Here is a 23,536-nt window from a genome sequence, read left to right as displayed (position 1 = left end):
TAAAATCGCTTACTTTTGGTGCGTAGAAGCCTAAAAATAAATATTTTATCTTTCCTGTACTATTCTCATGTGATGAGGCAACAGTAACTTTATTTACAATACTGTACTGCCTGATTGTTTCTGGGAAAGGCAATCTCAGAACTGAACCGATGTGGAGTTAACCTGGTGTATGCATCAGAATTCTCTTTGGATTTTGTTTCTGTAACTCCTAACAGTCCAGGCAAATAATATGGATTTTTGAAACTGAATGTTAATTCAACCAGTAATTTTGGAAAGATCATATGCAAAAGATACGATAAATCAATTCTAGATCCAATAGGTGATTAAATAAAATCAGATGTAGTCTAAGTTGGAACAATTTCTTACACTGTTTTATTCTAATGCATTTTTTTCATTTTAATGCTCCAGTTTAAGACAATAACTCCAGGAGCATCATGATAGCATCAAATTTAGTTTTTACTGGGAATTGTTGCTGAGCTAATGGGGCTAAAGTAACATATAGCGATAAAGTCTGATTATATCAGTGATGTCATTTTTCTCAGAAACGTGTCCTGTCCAGTGCTGAAAATATCATCAGGAATCACCATTTAAACAAATACCTAGTTAGCAATAAGCAGTATTACTTAAATATAAATAAAGTTAGATAACTATACATATAGAATCATAGAGCACTGCAGCACAGAAACAGGCCATTCGGCCCTTCTAGTCTGTGCTGAAATATTATTCCGCTAGTCCCATTGACCTACGTCCAGTCCATGACCCTCCAGACCTCTCCCATCAATGTACCTATCCAATTTATTCTTAAAACTTAAGAGTGAGCCTGCATTTACCACATCAGATGGCAGCTCATTCCACATTCCCGCCACTCTCTGTGTGAAACATAGAAAATAGGTGCAGGAGTAGGCCATTCGGCCCTTCGAGCCTGCACCGCCATTCAGTATGATCATGGCTGAAATCTAACTCAGAACCCTGTACCTGCCTTCTCTCCATACCCCTTGATCCCCCATAGCCACAAGAGCCATATCTAACTCCCTCTTAAATATAGCCAATGAACTGACCTCAACTGTTTCTGTGGCAGAGAATTTCACAGATTCACCACTCTCTGTGTGAAGAAGTTTTACCTCATCTCGGTCCTAAAAGGCTTCCCTTTTATCCTTAAACTGTGACCCCTCATTCTGGACTTCCCCAAAATCGAGAACAATCTTCCTGCATCTAGCCTTTCCAATCCCTTTAAGATTTTATACGTTTTAGTAAGATCCCCCTTCAATCTTCTAAATTCCTACGAGTATAAGCCTAGTTCATCCAGTCTTTCATCATATGAAAGTCCTGCCATCCCAGGAATCAATCTGGTGAACCTTCTTTGTACTCCCTCTATGGCAAGGATGTCTTTCCTCAGATTAGGGGACCAAAACTGCACACAATACTCCAGGTGTGGTCTCACCAAGGCCTTGTACAACTGCAGTAGTACCTCCCTGCTCCTGTACTCAAATCCTCTCGCTATAAATGCCAGCATACCATTCGCCTTTTTCACTGCCTGCTGTACCTGCATGCCCACTTTCAATGACTTTTGTATAATGACACTGGTATATAATGACAGCCCTTAAGCACCTCCCCTTTTCCTAATCGGCCACCATTCAGATAATAATCTGTTTTCCTGTTTTTGCCACCAAAGTGGATAACCTCACATTTATCCACATTAAATTTCATCTGCCATGAATTTGCTCACTCACCCAACCTATCCAAGTTACCCTGCATCTTCCTCACAGCTAACACTGCCGCCCAGCTTCATGTCATCCGCAAACTTGGAGATGCTGCATTTAATTCCCTCGTCTAAGTCATTAATATATATTGTAAACAACTGGGGTCCCAGCACTGAGCCTTGCGGTACCCCACTAGTCACTGCCTGCCATTCTGAAAAGGTCCCATTTATTCCCACTCTTTGCTTCCTGTCTGCCAACCAATTCTCTATCCACATCAATACTGTACCCCCAGTACCGTGTGCTTTAAGTTTGCACACTATTCTCCTGTGTGGGACCTTATCAAAAGCCTTTTGAAAATCCAAATATACCACATCCACTGGTTCTCCCCTATCCACTCTACCAGTTACATCCTCAAAAAATTCTATGAGATTCGTCAGACATGTTTTTCCTTTCACAATCCATGCTGACTTTGTCCAATGATTTCACCGCTTTCCAAATGTGCTGTTATCACATCTTTGATAACTGACTCGAGCATTTTCCCCACCACCGATGTTAGGCTAACCGGTCTATAATTCCCCGGTTTCTCTCTCCCTCCTTTTTCAAAAAGCGGGGTTACATTAGCCACCCTCCAATCCTCAGGAGCTAGTTCAGAATCTAAAGAGTTTTGAAAAATTATCACTAATGCATCCACTATTTCTTGGGCTACTTCCTTAAGCACTCTGGGATGCAGACCATTTGGCCATGGGGATTTTATCTGCCTTTAATCCCTTCAATTTACCTAACACCACTTCCCTACTAACATGTATTTCCCTCAGTTCCTCCATCTCACTAGACCCTCTGTCCCCTACTGTTTCCGGAAGATTATTTATATCCTCTTTAGTGAAGACAGAACCAAAGTAGTTGTTCAATTGGTCTGCCATGTCCTTGTTCCCCATGATCAATTCACCTGTTTCTGACTTTAAGGGACCTACATTTGTCTTAACCAATCTTTTTCTTTTCACATATCTATAAAAGCTTTTAGTCAGTTTTTATGTTCACTGCCAGTTTTCTCTCATAACCTTTTTTCCCTTTCCTAAGTAAACCCTTTGTCCTCCTCTGCTGGACTCTGAATTTCTCCCAGTCCTCAGGTGAGCCACTTTTTCTGACTAATTTGTATGTTTCTTCTTTGGAATTGATACTATCCCTAATTTCCCTTGTCAGCCACGGGTGCACTACCTTCCCTGGTTTATTCTTTTGCCAAACTGGGATGAACAATTGTTGTAGTTCATCCATGCGATCTTTAAATGCTTGCCATTGTATATCCACAGTCAGAAGTTCCCCCTAATGTTCCCCCTAAACCTTTCCTCTTTCACCCTAAAGCCATGTCCTCTCATATTTATCTCTCCTAATCTAAGTGGAAAGAGCCTATTCACATTTACTCTGTCTATAACCCCTCATAATTTTGTAAACCTCATATCTATGAGAATGAAAGTTACTATGCATGATGATTAAAAAGTAATTATATATGATGACAGTATTATTATTGTTTGAAACTTTATGATTAAAGAATGTTAGATGCAGGCTTGTAGCATTAGCTTTTGTCAGCATATTTTGTGTAATACCCCAATGAATTGTGCAGTGCATCTTTTAGCCTATCCATGTGTTTTTGAAAACTACATGGAACTGGTTTTTAGAAAATCTATTTTAAACCATCCTCAGCACAGTTCCAATATAGCTCAGGCAGAGATGCAATATCCCCGTAGAATTGAAAGTAGATTCAAAAAGCCACATTCTACATGAATAATGACTAATTAGGACCAGGGACCCCATCTCATTCATTAGCTTTGAAGCTGTCAAAGCAAAGTGAGAGGGCTCAGAAAGAATTTAAAAAAAGGAATATAATATATATGAGATGTCAATAGAGTGAATTTTCTGGGAGAGCTTGCATTATTGTGGAGATAAGAGGGTGCTTGCCTTAAACTCAACCTATTTTGATCTATAATGCTTTGTTATTTATTGACTTTTTTTCAAATTGATTGCAAGTTGTCACCCAAAAATATGATGGCAATTTAGCACTGGATGATATATTAATGCATCTGCTATTTGGATGAACTTAGACTCTAAGTCTTAGAGTAGTTATATTGAAATTCAGGTGGCAAAATGGAGATACGTCTCTACCAAAGTATAGCCGGTGTAAGGTGCTTTTTTCCCTCTGCTAGCCTGCTGGTCACCTTTGGGTAAGGTGTAGCACCTGCTTAGTTCCCCAGTCAGGATCACTTGAAGCCATGGGAGCAGGTGGTGGATGGTCAGATGAGCAGCTGATACATATCAGAAGTTCTGGTTATGCAACCACTGACACCAGGCAGACAATCTCTGAAGAGTACTGATAATGGCCAGGGTTACCTGTCATGTAAAGACATTGCCCAGAAGAAGGCAATGTCAAATCACTTCTGTAGAATTAGCCAAGAATAATCATGGTCATAGGCCATGATCGCCCACGTCATATGACAAGGCACATAATGATAACATATTGCTATAATAGAGGTACAGTACATTTCTGATATATAACTAATAACAACCTAAAGGGTTGCCTTGATTTTTTGTTTGTAAATTGGTGCTTTCATCTTCAATGGAGCAAGATGATGATTTAGTTGACAAACTTGACCTTCCCATTTTTCATCTGAAAAATATTTAGAAGCTGGATTTTCCTCCAGGATGATTTTGGTGCTGACTTACTGACATTAATGTCAGTCCACAGGAGGAAACCAAAATTGATGAGAAGGAAACTCATTGGAATTGCAGAAGACTACTCATGGTAGTAGTTAAGGGAAGATGAGCTATTGACAAATGCACAGCTCCAATGCCATACTTAAGTTTGCTGACAACACTACTGTTGTTGGCCAAATTAAAGGTGGTAACAAATTTGCATCTAGGAGGGTGATAGAAAATTTGCTTGAGTGGTGCCACAACAGCAGCATCTGACTCAACATCAGTAAAATTACAGAGCTGATTGACTGCAGGAGGAAGAAGCTGGAAGTACATGAGCCTGTCCTCATTAGGGGAACCGAGGTGGAGAGGGTCAGTAACTTTAAATTCCTTGGTGATAACATTTCACAAGATCTGCTCTGGAACTTGCACAGAAGTGTCATTGTAAAAAAAAGTCATGACGTTCCATTTACTTTCTTCAAAGTTTGCATAAATTAGGCTTTTGACCAAACCCTTAAGAAACTTCAATGGATATGCAGTGGAGAGTACCAATTGATTGCTACATAACCTGGTATGGAAACACCAATGCCCAGGAATGGTAAAGTCGATAGAAAGTGGTGGATACAACCCAGTCCATTACAGGCACAGTCCTCGCTACCACTCTATGACAGATGTCATCACATCTGTCATCCCCCTGGCCTTGACACACCTAGAAAACAAGGGCACTTATGTCAGAATGCTGTTTCTGGACTTCAGTTCAGCATTCAACACTATTGTCCCACAGACCTTGGTGAATAAACTCCTACATCTCAGTCTAAATACACCACTGTGCAATAGGGTGTTGGACTTCCTAACCAACAGACCTTCGATTGTCAGGATGCACACCGCTGTATCCTCCCCATCATCCTCAACACAGGTGCTCTCCAGGGCTGTGTGCTGAGCCCAATGCTGTACACTCTATTCACACGTGACTGCACGGTCAAGCATCCAAGTAATCACACTGTCAAGTTCGATAGTGGTGGACTCATCGCCAACAATGATGAGATGGACTATAGAGAGGAGGTGGAAGAGCTTGCGGCCTGATGCCAGGCAAATAACTCTTCCCTCAATGTCAACAAGACAAAGGAGATGGTCATCAACTCATGGACTGTTTGTCCCACTCCAATCAGGAAGGAAGCTAAACAGCATCCATGCCAGGACCACCAGACTCAAAAGCCATTACTTTCCCCAAGGAGTAAGACTGATCAACATCTCCACACACCTCCCACCACTTCTACTTTATCATTTCAGATGTCAGAATCACCTAATGTACAGATACTTCTGTGCCCAGTGTCAGTTTATGGGTGTACAATCAATCTATGTATATAAGTTATCATATGTATGTATTTTTATTGTATTTTTTTAAATTATTGTGTACTTTATCTTGTGTTTTTTGTGCTGCATTGGATCTGCAGTAACAATTGTTTTGTTCTCCTTTACACTTGTGTACTGGAAATGACATTAACCAATCTTGAATCTTGAACCATTGAGAACTGCCACAAGAAAGCAGCATCCATTATCAAAGAACCCCACCATCCAGGCCATGCCCTCTTCTCACTACTACCACTGAGTAGGAGGTATAGAAACCTTAGTTCCAACACCACCAGGTTCACTCATTTATCTACAACCATAAGGCTCCTGAACTGCCATGGACCAGTACCACTTTGAATTGATTCTATGACCTACAGACTCACTTTCAAGGACTCGTGTTCTCAGCTTTATTTCTATTTGTACAGTTTGTAGTCTTTGTCTGTTAATGTGTAGCTTTTCATCAAATTCTATTGCATTTCTTTTTTTCTGTAAAGTCCTGCAAGAAAATGATAACATAGACAATAGACAATAGGTGCAGGAGTAGGCCATTCGGCCCTTCGAGCCAGCACCGCCATTCACTGTGATAATGGCTGATCATCCACAATCAGTATCCAGTTCCTGCCTTATCTCCATAACCTTTGATTCCACTATCTTTAAGAGCTCTATCCATCTCTTTCTTGAAAGCATCCAGAGACTTGGCCTCCACAGCCTTCTGGGGCACAGCATTCCATATATCCACCACTCTCTGGGTGAAAAAGCTTTTCCTCAACTCCGTCCTAAATGGCCTACCCCTTATTCTTAAACTGTGGCCTCTGGTTCTGGACTCACCCATCAGCGGGAACATGCTTCCTGCATTCAACGTGTCCAATACGTACTTTGATAATAAATTTACTTTGACAAATGGAGACACTGGCCTTCTGGAGATCTCGTTAAAATATTGTAGAATTTGTCCTGCTTGATCTAGCTAACAATACTTAAGTTAGGGATTTGGCTAAAAGAAGGGCCTATCCTTGTTTTACCACCATGTGTCTTTCCATAGCTAAAAGCTCAATCCTGCCTATATTGGTCTGGCTGTGGACAAGTGATAATGTGGCAGTGAAAATGACACTATAGAACACATAGCCAATGCTGCTTCAGATACTATGTATATTTCGGGTTACCATATCCTGCTGAGGACTCACAATTGTGGCTGATGGTGTGCAAAAGCCAGACCAAAAAGATTGTTTAAATTCAGCATGAACTATGAGCATGAATGCAAGCCCTGAGACTGCAGTCAAAGTAATTTGCTGGAAAGTTAAAGGGATAGCCATTGGCTTTATGTACCTATGCTGAAATCAAATTATCTTGAGAATTTTCACAGAGGTTTTAATCCATCGAAATTCATAGCAATACCAACACATAAGCAAGCTATTTTGTCCAATCACTCAGTGCTGGTATTGAACCAGAGTCACAGTCTCAGTAAAGTGCAGGCTGTTTCAGATAGTGGTGTTGTAGATAGTGTAGAGGATTGGTGAAGATTGCAGAGAGACATTGATAGGTTGCAGAACTGGGCTGAGAAGTGACAGATGGAGTTCAGCCCAGAGAAGTGTGAGGTGGTACACTTTAGAGGGACAAACTCCAAGGCAGAGTACAAAGTAAATAGCAGGATACTAGGTAGTGTAGAGGAGCAGAGGGATCTGGGGGTATATGTCCACAGATCCCTGAAAGTTGCCTCACAGGTAGATAGGGTAGTTGAGAAAGCTTATGGGGTGTTATAAGTCATAAGTCGAGGGATAGAGTTTAAGAGTCGTGAGGTAATGATGCAGCTCTATAAAACTCTAGTTAGGCCACACTTTGAGTTCTGTGTCCAGTTCTGGTCACCTCACTATAGGAAGGATGTGGAAGCATTGGAAAGGGTAGAGAGGAGATTTACCAGGATGCTGCCTGGTTTAGAGAGTAGGGATTATGATCAGAGATTAAGGGAGCTAGGGTTTCATTCTTTGGAGAGAAGGAGGATGAGAGGAGACATGATAGAGTTATACAAGATATTAAGAGGAATAGATAGAGTGGATAGCCAGCGCCTCTTCCCCAGGGCACCACTGCTCAATACAAGGGGACATGGCTTTAACGTAAGGGGTGGGAAATTCAAGGGGGATATTAGAGGAAGGTTTTTTACTCAGAGAGTGGCTGGTGCATGGAATACACTGCCTGAGTCAGTGGTGGAGGCAGATACACTAGTGAAATTTAAGAGACTACTAGACAGATATATGGAGGAATTTAAGGTGGGGGGTTATATGGGAGGCAGGGTTTGAGGGTCGGCACAGCAATGTGGGCCGAAGGGCCTGTACTGTGCTGTACTATTCTATGTTTCTATGTATGAGGTGAAATCCTTCATCGCAGCTGGTGAATTTTTGGAATCCTCTACGCAGGCAAACTGTGGAGATTTAGTCATTAAATTCTTAAAAATTTCTGGAATATGGAAATTTAGGAATATGGGAATAATGCAGGAAAATGGCTCTGAGGCAGATCATGATCTTAATGATTAACAGAGCATGCTCAACAGTCTAAATGCCTTCTCCTATTTGTTATATTCTCATGTTCTTAAATCCCCATCCACACCCCCCCACATACAAACACACACATAAACCCCCGCACCATACCATCATTCAAATAAGTACCTCTGATCCCATTTGCCCTACTGTTCAGCTCTTTTGCCTTCGATTTCCCAATCAAATCTACAGCTGAAGGATGCCAATATTTAAGATTCTGTACTGAAAAAGGAATTTCTACAGACCTCTGCTCTAAATCTCACTCTTAACACTATTAACATCTGTGGCCTATGGTTCATGATTGCTGAATTATAGGAAACGCTGGAGTAGAATTGCCTTCTGTTATGTGCACTAAGCATATAAACTAGTAGTGCCTGCAAAGTTGCACTCCATTTGCCAAATTCATTTGCGGTGTCTTTAATGGAAAGAACTTTGGAAGAAGAGCACCTTCTATGTAGCACAGAACGGAAGACAAATTGTAGCCTCAATTTCATGAGTACTGTCTCACATTTCAGAATTATAAACATGTCATTTATTTCACCTGCAATCTGTGCCGAGTCAGTTACATTTCTTTACACTTAATGAATGCATGGTAACCTCCTTAACTCCTTAAAGGCACACTGACAACCAAATCTGAACTATTCAAAATGAGAAAGCAAATAAACTTTAAATCATGCCAGTTTGATTTAAAACTGTCAAGAGTTCATCCTGGTATGAACAATTTCTAAGTTGACTATTTCCACATAAAGTTGTGTAACATGTAAACAACATTAAGTTGAACCACGACTATTAAACCACTTTGTAGAAACTAGACTTAGCAAAGTATTTTTGTACCTCTGAGATGTTATTGATTTAAATAATGATGTTTCTATAAATAACAAAATTGCTTTTTCCTGAATATTAAAGAAATATAAGGACTTATCTATTTGAATTCTAATGTAAACCCCATCAGATCAAAACACCCACAGGAGATAAATGTATATTGGAATTGTAGTTTTTAAGCAAAAACTATATTTTCATCCATTATTCTAGTACCCATTCCAATATTGTTAAAGTTTTAAAATAATACCACTTCAAAGTAAGATCAATATGTTTATTTTCAAATCCTTGTGCATTACTACGCCATGCTAACAAACATAATTTTTAAGACCATAAGACATTAAGCCACAGGCCAGGATTAGGCCATTGGGCCCAACAAGTCTGCTTTTCCATTCAATCTGCCTTCGCAACCCCATTTGCCTGCCTTCTCCCCATAACCTTTGACACCTTTACTAATCTAGAACCTGTCAACATCTGCTTAAGTTCATCCAATGACTTGGCCTCCACAACCATCTGTGGCAATAAGTTCCATAAATTGAACACACCTGGGCTAAATAAATACCTCTTCATCCCTGTTCTAAAGGAATATCCTTTATTATGAGACTGTACCCTCTGGTCCTTGGCTCTCCCACTATTTGAAACGCCCTCTTCATGTCCACTCTATCTCAGGCTTTCAATATTCGGTAGGTTACAATGCAATCCCTCTCATTCTTCTAAACTCTAGCAAGTACACACCCAGAACCATCAAACACTCCGTGCATGTTAACCCTTTTATTCCTGGGATCATTCTCGTAAATCTTCTCTGGACTCTGTCCAATGCCAACACATCCTTCTTAGACAGTGGGTCCAAAACTACTTACAGTGTTCCAAAAATAGTCTGAAAAATGCCTTCTATAATCTCAGTACTATATCCTTGCTTTTATATACTCATCCTCTTAACATGAATGCTAACATTGCATTTGCATTGCTTACTACTGACTCAACTTGCAAGATAACCTTTAGAGAATTCTGCACAAAGACTTTGCACCTCCAATTTCGGAATTCCTTCCCTGTTTGAAAAAAACTCTATGCCTTCTAAAAAAAAATGCATGAGCATACTCTTCCATATACTGTATTTAATCAGTTACTACTTTGCCCATTCTCCTAACATGTCCAAGTCCCTCTGCCAACTCCTTGCTTCCTCAATACTACCCCTACCCCACTAGCTACGTATCTTTGTATCATCCACAAACTTGGTCACACAACCATTAATCTCATTATCAGGATCATTGACAAAAAATGTGAAAAGTAGCAGACCCAGCAACCACAACCATTGCAGAACACCACTAGTCCCCGGCAGCCAACCAGAAAAGGCCCTCTTACTCCCACTCTTTGCCTTCTGCAGGACGGACAATCTTCTGTTCATGTTATTATATTTCCTGCAATACCTTCTGCTCTTACCTTGTTTAGCAGCCTCATGTGTGGCACCCTATCACAAAATTAGACTGGCTTGCTTACCTTCATACTTCATCTTTTCCCTCATTGCTATTTTAGTTTCCTTTTGTCGGTTTTCATAAATTTCCTAATCCGTAAGCTTCCCATTAATTTTCCCTATATTGTATACTCTCTCTTTTGTTTTTATGCTGTCTTTGAATTCCCTTGCCGAGCATAGTTGCCTCATCCTTCCATTGTAATGCCCAGAACATAGATAAGCACAGCACAATACAGACCAGATTGCCCACGATGTTGTCCTGACCTACTCTGCAATCAATCTGTCCCTGCCCTCCCACATAGCCACCATTTTTCTTTCATCCATGTGCCTATCCGTCATCATCATTACTACGTGCTGTGTCATGCCTCTGTAAGAGTCTCTTAAATGCCTCTAATGCAGCGGTCCCCAACCACCGGGCCGCAAAACATGTGCTTCCGGGCCGTGAGGCAACCTTTCTTCATTCCCTGTCACGCCCTGTTGAGCTTGAATGCACACGAGGTCATTACGCACGTGTCATCCATGTCAGCGCGGGAAGGAGATCAACTCCTCGAGCTTGCAAATGACGGCGGGCTGAAAAGTATGTTTGACATAACATCTCTGCCGGCATTCTGGATCAAAGTCAAGGCTGAATATCCTGAGATAGCCATGAAAGCACTGAAAACTTTGCTTCCATTTCCAACATATCTCTGCGATGAATGCAACGAAAACTAAATCGCGGAATAGACTGGACATAAGGAAACCCGTTTGACTATCGCTGTCTCCCATCACCCCTCGATCGCACCGTCTCGTTGCAGGAAAACAAGCCCAGGGCTCTCACTGATTCAGCGATATTGGTGTGTTGCAATGATTTCATATGTTCATACGGGGAAAATATGTGCTGTGTGTTTAATATCCAAACATTACTTAAAATGACTACTAATATAACAGCTAATAGTTTTCTTAAAATCACTATTAACGTAACAGCAAATAGTTTCTTAAAATGACAAATAATGTAACAGCAAATAAAGTGTATGCTGTATTTTCTGCTTGTGTGTAGAAAAGTAACAGTAATTTAGGAGGAAAGAATTTCTGGCAATGAAGATTTCTAGAAACAGAATAATCCACTGGATCTTTTGTGCTTTTTGGTGGACGAAAGCAATCCCTCAGCACTTAAGCATAATTTTGAGAATGAGCAAAACTATCCCAGCAATCTTGATCAAAATTCATTCCTCAATCAAAACCATGATAACAGATTGTGTGGCCATTGTGATATTCTTGTTTGTATTTTGCCTTTGGCCAATATGTTTTCTACATTACAGCATTTCATGTAAATAGTTCATATGATGTGAAATGCTTTCGGAGTTCAGGGTTCACAAGCCACAAAAGAAGTGTTCTCTCTGTCTGCCTTCCTTTCTAATGCAGGGGGAATGAAAGCATCTGGAGGAGTCTGATGGCTTTGGGCCTGTAGTTGAGAAGATTGGAGGGAGGGATCTCATTAAAACTTAGCAAATATTGAAAGCCCTGGACAGAATGGACTGGAGAGGAGGTTTCCAACAGTGGGAGAATCTAGGACCAGGGGGCTCAGCCTCAGAACAGAAGGACATCCATTTAGAACAGATGAGGTATTACGACACGCACCCGACCGGGGTATAGATGCTCTAACTCTCCAGCATTTGGAGAGCCAGAATGTCCCCTTTAAGGATTCAGGCTCACCCTGCTAATTGGCAGCCATGTTTTGGCACTGGAATTTTAATATTTAAAGAGTACCTGAACTGAGGTTCGGTGCTCAATCATCAGTTTGGATTCTCATCCAGGGTCTAGTTTAGCACCCTGTCTTCATTTCAGTGTCCTATCATCTCTAGATTCTAGTCTTAGATACTCCAGCACTTGGGTCCAAACCATCCTTGTCTTCGCCTCTTGTCACATGTGGAGGAGGGTGGCAAATCTGTGGAACTAATTGCCACAGACATCTGTGGAGGCCAAGTCATTGGGTTTATTTAAAGTGGAGGTTAATAGGTTCTTGATTGTTAAGGGAGTAAAAAGTTATGAGGAGAAGGCCTGAAAGGGAAAATAAATTAGCCTTGATTGAATGGCAGAGCAAACTCAGTGGGCTGAATGGCCTTTTCTGCTCTTATGTTTTGGGGGGATTTTACCAAACTATCAAACATTTCAGAGGCATTGAACACTTTCATACTAAGTACATCGTTGGCAAAATATTCTTCCTGTGAGACTGCTTCAGGTGAAGGTGGCAGCGACCTACTGTGAAAATGGGTGTTAGCACTACTGGAATGTTATGACAGAATTATAAAAGGAAACATGACTAAAAGTAAATGTATTCTCCTTCCTGCACAGAATTTAAACAGGTAATTCCATTAACTAGAACATAACATGTGCTTAGATTGGAAAAACTTGGATTCCAGTTCCATTGTTAGAGGAATGGCAAGCTGGAATTATTTTAATAATGAGGTAATCATTAGCTGCACTCCTGGGGATCTTGTTCTTTTGGGAGCAGAGAGTTTGCATCAGAACCCTGCTGATCTAATATAATCTCAGGTTGCACGTTAGACTGCCTTGAGTGGCCACAATTAAAGGGAAAATGTGCAGAGTACCGCATTATCAGTTTAAAGTTCGTAATAAGAGTTTTTCTTTGATTTTTGGCCACACTTGCTGTTGTGTACCATTCTATACAGCAGGAATGCCTGCTTCATGCCTGCTACTTTGCAGTTTATTAGAAAATCTAATCTAATCTAAAAATGAAGCAAGAAAACAAAAGGAAATGGGTCTCTCTCCACGTTTCTCCATCTCCCAAATTCAGAGACTTTCATGGTCAAAATAGATCAGAGTTTTAGAAGTTTTAGAACTCCTTTGCTATGATTGTCAATGCCCCCCTTTTTAAAATGGAGCAGTGTCAATTGTCATTGCTGCAATGCTGCAACTTTTTTAGAGAAAGTAATAGTTGAGTTTTGCTTTATTGACCAACCGTTTCCTCTGGGTTTTCTTTTTTAAAACTCTACTCCCATAAGCAGTGCCATTTTGAACATACTGAGGATTTTGAAAGAGGATAACCCTTTATTTCCCTTCCAAAGTTGTTTGGACATTCTATAAAATATGAAAATGAAATATCTTGGCCCTTTCACTCTTCACCTGTGTGTTCTGTTTAGCTAACTTAAAGGGTTCATTCAAAATAAATGATAACTTTTACTTGATTTGACAGTTACTGTTTGATCTTTTATTTATACAGATTTCCTAAGATCAGTGCTGTTCCTGATCCTCAAACTATTGTAGGAAATTTAACGCTCAGAATGTTAATATGCTGCCTGCTGCTTTTCAGTAATATTTTGGCATTAATTTCTATTTCAGGAGATCGTCAATTTCAACTGTCGGAAACTGGTTGCCACCATGCCCCTGTTTGCAAACGCTGACCCAAGTTTTGTGACAAGCATGTTAAGCAAGCTGAGATTTGAGGTGTTCCAACCTGGAAATTATATTGTGCGGGAAGGGTCCATTGGGAAGAAAATGTATTTCATTCAACATGGGGTGGCTACTGTCATCACTAAATCAAACAAGGAAATGAAGCTGTCGGATGGCTCTTATTTTGGAGGTCAGTATCAACCTGTAGAACACATTGAAAGAAAAAAAACTACACAATGTAAATTTGTGATGGCATGATATTTATATAAAGTGTAAATTTTTTATATTGACTAATACTGGAATAATTTCCCTTCTATCTCTATTAAGAAACTCAGGCGTTATTCAACTTATGGAACTGAACTATATGCAAAATAAATAAAATATAAAGATAAAATTAAAGTTTTAAAGAAATCTCTGGAAAAAAATGTTGGCCTGAAAACAGAATTGTACTTTTCCATATATAAAAGGTTCTGACCTGTTAGACATTATTTTAAAAATGAACCCTTTAGTGAAAGATTTCAATGGGAAAATTTATAATTTACTATTACCACAAGATAATTATCATTTACTTAAGATTAAGCAAGATTGGGAAAGAGAGCTTAACATGACCTTGATAACAGAGGATTGGTTGCGAATTTTGAAGTTGGTTAACTCTTCTTCGATTTGTGCCAGTCACTCTCTAATTCAATTTAAAATTGTACATCGTTATTATTTGACAAAGGAGAGGCTGTCTAAAATATTTCCTAATGTTAATAGCCAGTGTGATTGATGTAAAACTGAGACAGCGACATTGACACATATGTTTTGGCCGTGTTCTGTATTGAAACAGTTTTGGAAATCTAATTTTTCTACTATTTCTAAAACTTTAAAAATTAATTTACAACTTAATAAATTGACAGTTTTGTTCGGTATGATCCCTCATTATATTCACGGTGTTTCTATATCAGACCAATATGTAATTGCATTTGTCATTCTATTGGCCAGAAGGGCTATTTTATTAAAATGGAAAAATGCTTCTTCTCCCACTTTGATACAATGGTTCTCTCAGGTGATGTTATGTCTTAGTTTGGAGAAAATCAGAAGTCGAACTTTTGATTCTCGATTTGACTTTGAGAAAAGTTGGGGCTCTTTTGCCCGCTACTATCATTTGATTTGAGTTAATTAAGATGGTCCCCTTCTGATTCTTGGGTAAATGGATTTGGTTGGCGGATTGATGTCTTTCTTTTATGGAAGCTTGTATGGCGTATAGCTCTGGGTCTGTGTTCCAAATGTTTTTTTTTATTTGTTTATTTTTGTTTGTTTTAGTTAGTAGGGGTTCTTTTCCCCTCTTTCATTTTTCCAAAAATAAAAAAAACAAAAGTAAAAAAAAAAAAGAATTGTATTCTGCCCATTTTACAAGATTAATAGGAGCATTTATGGGTCCAGCAGGAAGGTGAATTGCACGCACTCATGTTGTTCTCTCCAGAATATTGGAACAGGCAGTTCTTAGGAGATTGCAAGGAATGTTAAGTCCTCATTAAGGCTTTAACCAAATGCTCTGTATTTCTTGAAGGACACTACTGTGAAATTGCTCTGACCTATCATGTGTTGAGCTTGATATAATCTTCATTGGCACAAATAGGCATGAAGGGTCTACAGTTAAAAGGTTCGTCCATTACACAGTAGCTGGTTTCTTGTCTACTTTTGACATGGCAACTCTATGGAGTGTAGAATCCCACTGGATGATCCCACATGCTCTGTATACTTGCATCACCTCACTAGCAAGCTTGCATGTGAGAAAGGATTCCACACCAACACAATGTCCCAACTGTTAGCAGAGAAGCTGATCTATTCATAGTTTCCTGGCAACAGTTATGATTCATTCATCTGTACCAGTCCTCTGTGCCTCCTTGATTATTACAACCATATGGTTCCTGTTCCTAGCCAGCTTGCTCAGTACTTATCAGTAGAGGGGAAAAAAAACATCATTGCCCAGTGGCCAGGCTGGAAAGGTACTGGATGATGATGGTCATTCCTATCCAATATGGTTTCTGTCAAATATTTTTGGCACAGCTGGCTTGCAACAGAACCACAAACCAATGCCGATGTCTGTAGAAATCATAGTGAAAGTATGGAACATCAATTTGATAGTACTAATATTTAGAAGTAAAGTGCTGTTTCTTTCATTGTGGCATGTACAGAATTAAGCATTTTTTTGTAATGGAATGTAATTGCAAGCAGTTTTGGATCACATTCCCCTTTCTAATGATTTGACTAGGTGAACTTGGATCGTTTGCGTGAGGCACATATTGAATGTGCAGCACCCCCTTTGGGTATCATTTCAAGCTATTTTGGGAGTATATGTAACTGAATGTTCCCCAGACAACCCTTTGCTTATATTTTTCCGCTCTAGTTTTGGAATTTACCTCATTTTTTAAAAGGCTACAACATTTGCAGTTTTCCAGTCCTTGGACATCATCCCCGTAGATATTTTGAAGGTTGAGGCCAGGTGTCCCCAGCTTCCCTTAATAACTTTGGATGTACTCCGTCTAGACCATATTGGTTCATTTATTTATCCATGCCCCCTGCACAGTGCCAGCCACTACATCTCCTGATCTCATGTCTTGATCAGCTCAGACTTCTGCACTCCCAACCAATCTCCCAGAAATCCATCACTTGATCAAAACCCCTGATCCCATCACCAAGTACATCTTTCCCGAGACTCATGGGGCATCTATGCTCCATCCGCCAGAAAAAGTGGGATTTCCCAGTGGCCACCCACTTCAATTCTACTTCCCATTCCCATTCCGACATGTCAGTGCATGGCCTCCTCTATTGCCATGATAAGATCACACTCAGGTTGGAGGACCAACATCTCATATTTTGTCTGGGTAGCCTCCAACCTGATGGCATGAACATCAAATTCTTAAACTTCTGGTAATTACCCCTCCACCTTTACTGTCTTATTCCCATTTTACCTCTCTCACTTAATCTCCTTACCTACCCATCACATGCCTCTGGTGCTCCTCCTCCGTCCCTTTTTTCCATGGTCTTCTACCCTCTCCTATCAGATTCCCTCTTCTCCAGCCGTACATCTTCCACCAATCAACTCCCTGGCTCTTTACTTCACCCCTCCCCTCTCCTGGTTTCATCTATCACCCATCACCTTGGACTCTTTCCTCCCCTTCCCCCACCTTCTTGCTCTAACTTCTCATCTTTTTCTCCAGTCCTGATAAAGGGTCTCGACACAAAACATTAACTGTTTACTCTTTTCCATGGATGCTGCTAGCCTGAAGAGTCTCTTCAGCACTTTGTGTGTGTTATCTGATCATGACACTTTTGTTCTTTTCTCCTTTCAACACAATCATACTAAACATTATCATCATTATCGCTCTGCCCACCTCCGGATCTGATAAGTTCCTCAAACTCTGACCAACCTTTTCCTCTCTCCCTCTGTCCCAATCACTTAAGGTGGGTGGGGTCCCAGACTACTGGACCACCTCCCCCACCACCCCAACAACACTCCTTGCAGACTTAGCCATATTCTTGGATGCCATATGTTCTTTCTGTGATCTGGAACATGCAAAGGAGAGTGCGCAATAACTGGTTGGGTGGTACTGATATTTGCAGTGGAGATCCTCAAGGTTTTCTACCACAGAGGTATTGCTAGAGACTGTCTCTTATGCTGGTGACACCAAAAAGTGTACTGAACTCTTTTTGACATTACAACACTGGGAAAAGCAGCTTTGTACTGGGTATTACAGCAACTTTACATAACAGCATAAGCAGACCATAATGTCCAATTGTCCATAATAATGTTCATAATTCTTTGCATAACCTTTCATTATTTTGAGTCTATCAACATAACCCTCTTCACCTTTTTCTCTTATACTTACCTTGTATCCTTTAGAAGTATCTGTTAATCACTTCAATGACTTCTCTCATTTTCATCATTTTCTTTGAAATTTCTATTTGATTCGTTGATAGTTATCGTAATTTGATTGTATATAGTTTTATCGCTATCCATGAACACAAAATGCTTTGCTTTTTTAGTACCTGAAATAATTTTGGAGACAAACAAGTGAAAACCTGCAGATGCCGAAAATCCGAGCCACACTGACAAAGTGCTGGAGGAACTCAGCAGGCCAAACAGCACCTAGGAAAAGAGTACAGTCGACGTTTCGGGCCGAAACCCTTCGGCAGGACTGATTTTAGGGATTTGTTCTTTAGTCTCCTCTCTGCTTTCTCAGAGAATTATATATTTCAAGACAAAAGAGATGCAGCCTGTTCACCAGTTCATCAGAGCCTTGTTGCTCTGATGACATCCTTTTAATTTTTTTGCCACTTTCTGCACTGCCTCTATATTTTTCGGTAATATGGGAAACAGAACTACAAACATTATTCTAAATATGATCTGAGAGGTTTGAATAAAGGTTTAATAAATATCTTCTAATTTTCAGTTCAAGCTCTAAGATCTAACATTGATAGATTTTATTTATATATTGTATTATCAATCTATGTTTCTACCACTATTTACTTACAATTACTGTCCAGGATAACATTTTCATATTCCTCTTTCCGATCTTTATTTTCCAGGGAATATGGAACCTGGTCTTGCTCCCCCTTCCCTTTCTTTCATGGTCTTCTGTCCTCCCCTATCAGATTCCCCTTCTCCAGCCCTTTATCTCTTTCACCTACTTCCCAGCTCTTCACATTATTTCCTCCCCCTCTCCTGGTGATCACCTGCCACCTTGTACTTCTTCCTCCTCTCTCCCTCCCCAACTTCTTATTCTGGCTTTTCCTCCTTCCTTTCCAGTCCCGACAAAGGGTCTCCAACCAAAACATCGACTGTTTACTGTTTTCCATGGATGCTGCCTGGCCTGCAGAGTTCCTCCAGCACTTGGTGTGTGCATTTCCAGCATCTGTGGATTTTCTCATGAATATGTAACCTACTAATTTTTCCCTCTGAGGCACAATGCTTAACATGCATGTGGTGAAATTTGTTTCCAGATTATATCTTTGTTTTACAACATTATTGCAAATTGTGTTTTTGATACTAAAGTGTAAATCATAAATATAATTTATGAAAATTATTTGAACAATTTATAGGCCCACTCTCCATCTTTTAGAGCTCTGTAAATCTACTAATATTCCCTGCTTTCTGTCTTAACATCAGAGGGATATCCACCCTGCTTCTTGTTGCCTGACTGCACATTCGTTGACCTACAGTATCCAAACAGTTTTAGATGCCTAGATATAAGGCCACAAAATATCAAAAGCAGAATTAGGCCATTCAGCTCACTGAGTCTGCTTTGCCATTCAATCATGCTGATACGTTATCGGTCTCGACTCCATTCTCTTGCTCTAACTTTTGACACCCTTACTAATTAAGAACCTATCAATCTCCACTTTAAGTATATCCAATCACTTGGCCTCTGCAGCCATCTGTGGCAATGAATTCCACAGAATCACCATGCTCTGGCTAAAGAAACTCTTCCTCATGCCTGTTCTAAAGGGACGTCCCTTCACTCTGTCACTGTTGGAAACATCCTCTCCATGCCCACTCTACCTAGGCTTTTCAAAATTTGGTAGGTTTCAATGAGATTCTCCCTCATTCTTCTAAACACTAGCAAGTACAGGCCGAGAGCCATCAAACACTCCTCATACAGAACATTAACCATTTCATTCCCAGGATCATTCTCTTAAACCCCCTCTGGACGTGTTCCAGTGCCAGCACATCCCTTCTTGCATAAGGGATCCACAACTGCTTACAATTCTCCAAATGTGGTCTGACCAATGCATAAATTTCAGCATTACATCCTTGCTTTTATATTCCAGTCCTCTCAAAATGAATGCTAACATTGGATTTGCCTTCTTTACTGAGTCATCTGCAAGTTAACCTTTAGGGAATCATTCACTGAGACTCCAAAGCCTCTTTGCACTTCTGATTTCTGAAATCACTTCCCGTTTCAAAAATAGGCTATGCCTTTATTCCTTTTACCTTCTACACTTAACCGTCTACCATACACTTCCCTACACTTTATTCCATCTGCCCTTATACTTTATCTGTATCAAATTTCTCCTTCACTTCTTCAAAGAATTCTTTGAGTTTTAGCTGTCTTTCTATTTTCCTCTTTCATGGGGAATGAGTTATCTTTCCTTCTACTGAGTCGAGCTGATTTCTCTATCGTTCCTTGGACATGCTCTACCTCCCTTCTTAATTATAAGTCTAATGACTGCTATCACCAGTCTGTTGGCACTGCGCCTTTTTCTAGTCAATTATTAAATGTATGTAATAGTGCCTCTTTTAATAGGCATGCACACAATCTGCTAGACCAAGGCTTTTACACATTTTAAGTTTAATTAGTTTATTTAATAACTTGGTTTTTATTTTAACGTCCTTTGTGTAACTCCTTTACACAGCAGAGTAATCTAAGGCTCTTCACAGGAGCATTGGAAACAAAGCAGCAATGGATCTCGGAGGACAGCTGGCCAGCAGCTTAGCTAGTGTGATACCATTTGTTAGAATTTGCAACCATTCCCTGCAAGCTTGATTGTGCCTGATCCAGATGGCGCTTTAAGCACGTGCCTCACGCTGTTCCTGCACCTACATGATCACCAAACCATGTGAGGCCTTGCTCCTGGAACCGTTCCTTGAAGCAGAGTCATCAGTGTGTGTGGGAGTTTGTTCTAAAAGTCTTTCGTGAAGAGAGACTCTTAAAAACAAGCAAAATTCCATAATATCTTTTTTATTTTTATTTAGATATTTATTTATCATTTATTTAGAGATACAGCGTGGAACAGGCCCTTCCAGTCCAACAAGCTGTACTACCCGGCAACCTACCTATTTAACAGTAGCCTACTCATAGAACAATTCACAATGACCAATTAACATGCTAACCGGTATGTGGGAGGAAATTGGAACATTTGGAAGAAACCTGTGCGGTCCGCAGGGAGAACATACAAACCGCAGATGGCACCAGACTAGAACTCCAAGCTCCAGAATGCTGCAAGCTGCAATCATGTCATGCTAACTGCTACGCTACCGTTAAACTTACACTATTAAATATAAACCACTCATTATATTTTAAAGAAAAGAATAAAAAGAAAAACATTTAAATATCCAATAAATTTAAAAATTATTTTTAAATTTTTAATTTAAAACACATCTATCTGTTGCAGATCATTTAAAAGATTAATATTAATTTAAATTTAAAAAAAAAGACAAACCTTTTATTCTACTACCTTTGCCCTGCAGATTGGTGATCATATACAAATAAATGTGGCTTAGTTAGTAATGCTACTGTCCCTGGTGTAAAGCTGAAGAGCAGATGCAAAGGCTAATGGCCCTCAATAGAGAAACTAGTTTCTTTACATGGACCATATGCCTCAACTTTCATTAATGAAGCTTCCCTGCAGTCTGCAGCCGGAGTAAGAAGATTTAGACAGCTTCTCTAGTGTAAGAAGAGCTAGCTAAATATTCTAACTTTTAGTTGCCAGATTTCTCTTGGGTATGGATTGCTTAAGAACTTAAATAATTTAATTCTTTTCTACACTAAACTTATTATCAGAAAATATTATACACCATACAGAACATGCACTTGAAGCTCATTATGAACGATCAAGCAATTATGACTGATCTTTATGCAGAAAAATATCTTTTCAACCAATGCGTGCATAGTATTCTTGCAAGGGACCACGGATAGTAACGTATATTGTGTTGCCATGTCATTCTACGGTTTCATGGCAAGGTCAGATGGAAATGCATAGCAACATAATGTACTGTACCAGCAAGTCCGTGCAATATGTCCTCCATGTTTATATTTATATTTTCCACATTGAAGATGAGACCTTGTCATCCTTCACCTCAATAAAAAATAAATGCAAAACTGTGTCTACTTTGACTCCAAAGTTGCTGTCTTAATTGGACCATTCATTCCTTAATAATTGACTCTACCCACCAGGTTTTTTCATACACCTTCCGTGCAGTTTCTTTTCTCCCTCAAGCTCCATGTGTTGATGCCTTAGTATCTGTCATGTGATTCTTTGCTTTATGCTGCTCTGTATATCTCTCATCATGCGTGTGGATTTAGACTTGGAAGTTCCCTATTTTACTGGAACTTATTTGTTCTGAATCTTTACCGTTTTCTTCTTAAATACATCACTCTGCTCTAACAATGACTTGCCTTCAGATAGATATCTCCAGTCTAGCAAAACATTTAATTTTTGTTACTTTAGATCTATCTCTTCCTTTGCTGTAACAATACTAAATCTAATTGAACTCAAACCTTTTGCAGTTTCTCAGACTTAGTCCCTGAAATCAAGTTCAGTATGGCTGCTGTCTTATCAAGGTTATTGTGGACTGATTTTTTTAAAAAATAGTTTGAGCTCATTTCAAGGTAACTTCAAAACATTAATCTACTTCAAAGGAAAACAAGAGAGCTAGGAACGTGAGTCTAATTTTGTTTTTTACTTTAGTTAAGGCGTTTGTATCCAGTTCATGTATTAATACTTATAACCCATAATGATTTTTTTTAAATGAACAAGAATGCTTAATCAAACAATATATTTACAATATTACTGAAATATTAAATACACATCTGCCCCATTCTTTGCACATTTCTCAAAAATGTATCTATTTGTTTGCTTTTGGTTCTGTCAGACTATCAGGGGCTGCATCCTCAGCAATCTGACTGTCCCTTTTCTCTGTTTCTCGGTTCAACCCACAAGACCTCAGTTTTTTGCTATTTCTAATACACCATCCCTCTTCACAGCTATTTAACTCCCTGCCTACCTCATCAAAAAAAAAAATGAATTGAACAGAGATGAAGTTTTCTCTAGCTAAGAGGCCATAGGAAGCTTAGTTACTGAGTTAATTCACGACAGAGCTCGGAAGACTTTCAGGTTGTATTGAAATTAAGCGATATAGGATGACACTGATCTTATTGAATGGCAAAGCAGACACAAAGGACTAAATAACCTGCTTCAGTTTCTCATTCATATGCCAGTTAGTTTGGATGCACGTCGCTCCATTCTAGACTCAGGTCAAGAATGATGAGTTTGGAGAAGGACATAAAGATACAGAAGGTGCTGGTGTGGAGGGCTATGAACGACATGAAGGAAATCTGGAAGTCGAACCTGACCAGAGGGCTTAAAAAGAGGATCTTCATAGCAGTCATAGAGTCTATTCTCATGTACGGATGCGGGACACTCACCAAGACTATGCGAAAGTCTCTAGATGGTTGCTATACACAAATGCTCCGGATGGTTCTTGAGCACAAGACAAACGTCGAGCTATATGATGACCTACTGATGCTCACCAGTAAAAATGAGGCGAGAAGATTGCAACTAGCGGGGCACTGTCTACGCCACCCCGAGCTACCTGCCAGCCTAGTCATCATATGGGAACCCAAGCATGGGAGGATGAACCCTGGGCGCCCTCCCAAGACTATGGTCAACATGCTCCTAGAAGACAGCGACGCGGCTAATGTAGATGAACTGAACGCACTGATGAGGGAGAGGGAGAAGTGGAGAGTCCGTCATCGTGCCCAACGCCGGCCCCCTAGGCCTGGGTCGACGTAGTAGTCGTAGTGGCTCCAATCTCAGGATTTTCT

General features: G+C 39.9%; 1 protein-coding gene across 2 annotated transcripts in view; it reads left to right on the top strand.

Annotated features, from left to right (window-relative positions):
• The window catches only part of LOC134343939 (potassium/sodium hyperpolarization-activated cyclic nucleotide-gated channel 1-like), a 270,471-nt gene that overhangs the window by 196,467 nt on the left and 50,468 nt on the right, over positions 1–23,536 (top strand). For both annotated transcript variants that reach the window (XM_063042899.1, XM_063042900.1), the window contains exon 6: positions 13,893–14,133. In XM_063042899.1, the coding sequence (XP_062898969.1) occupies positions 13,893–14,133 (241 nt within the window). The remainder of the gene's footprint in view (positions 1–13,892; positions 14,134–23,536) is intronic.

Source organism: Mobula hypostoma, chromosome 3 (genome assembly GCF_963921235.1).
Source record: "Mobula hypostoma chromosome 3, sMobHyp1.1, whole genome shotgun sequence".
NCBI classification, from domain to species: domain Eukaryota; kingdom Metazoa; phylum Chordata; class Chondrichthyes; order Myliobatiformes; family Myliobatidae; genus Mobula; species Mobula hypostoma.
Note: the sequence above shows the minus strand (reverse complement) of the source record. Positions and strands in the feature narration are given on the sequence as shown.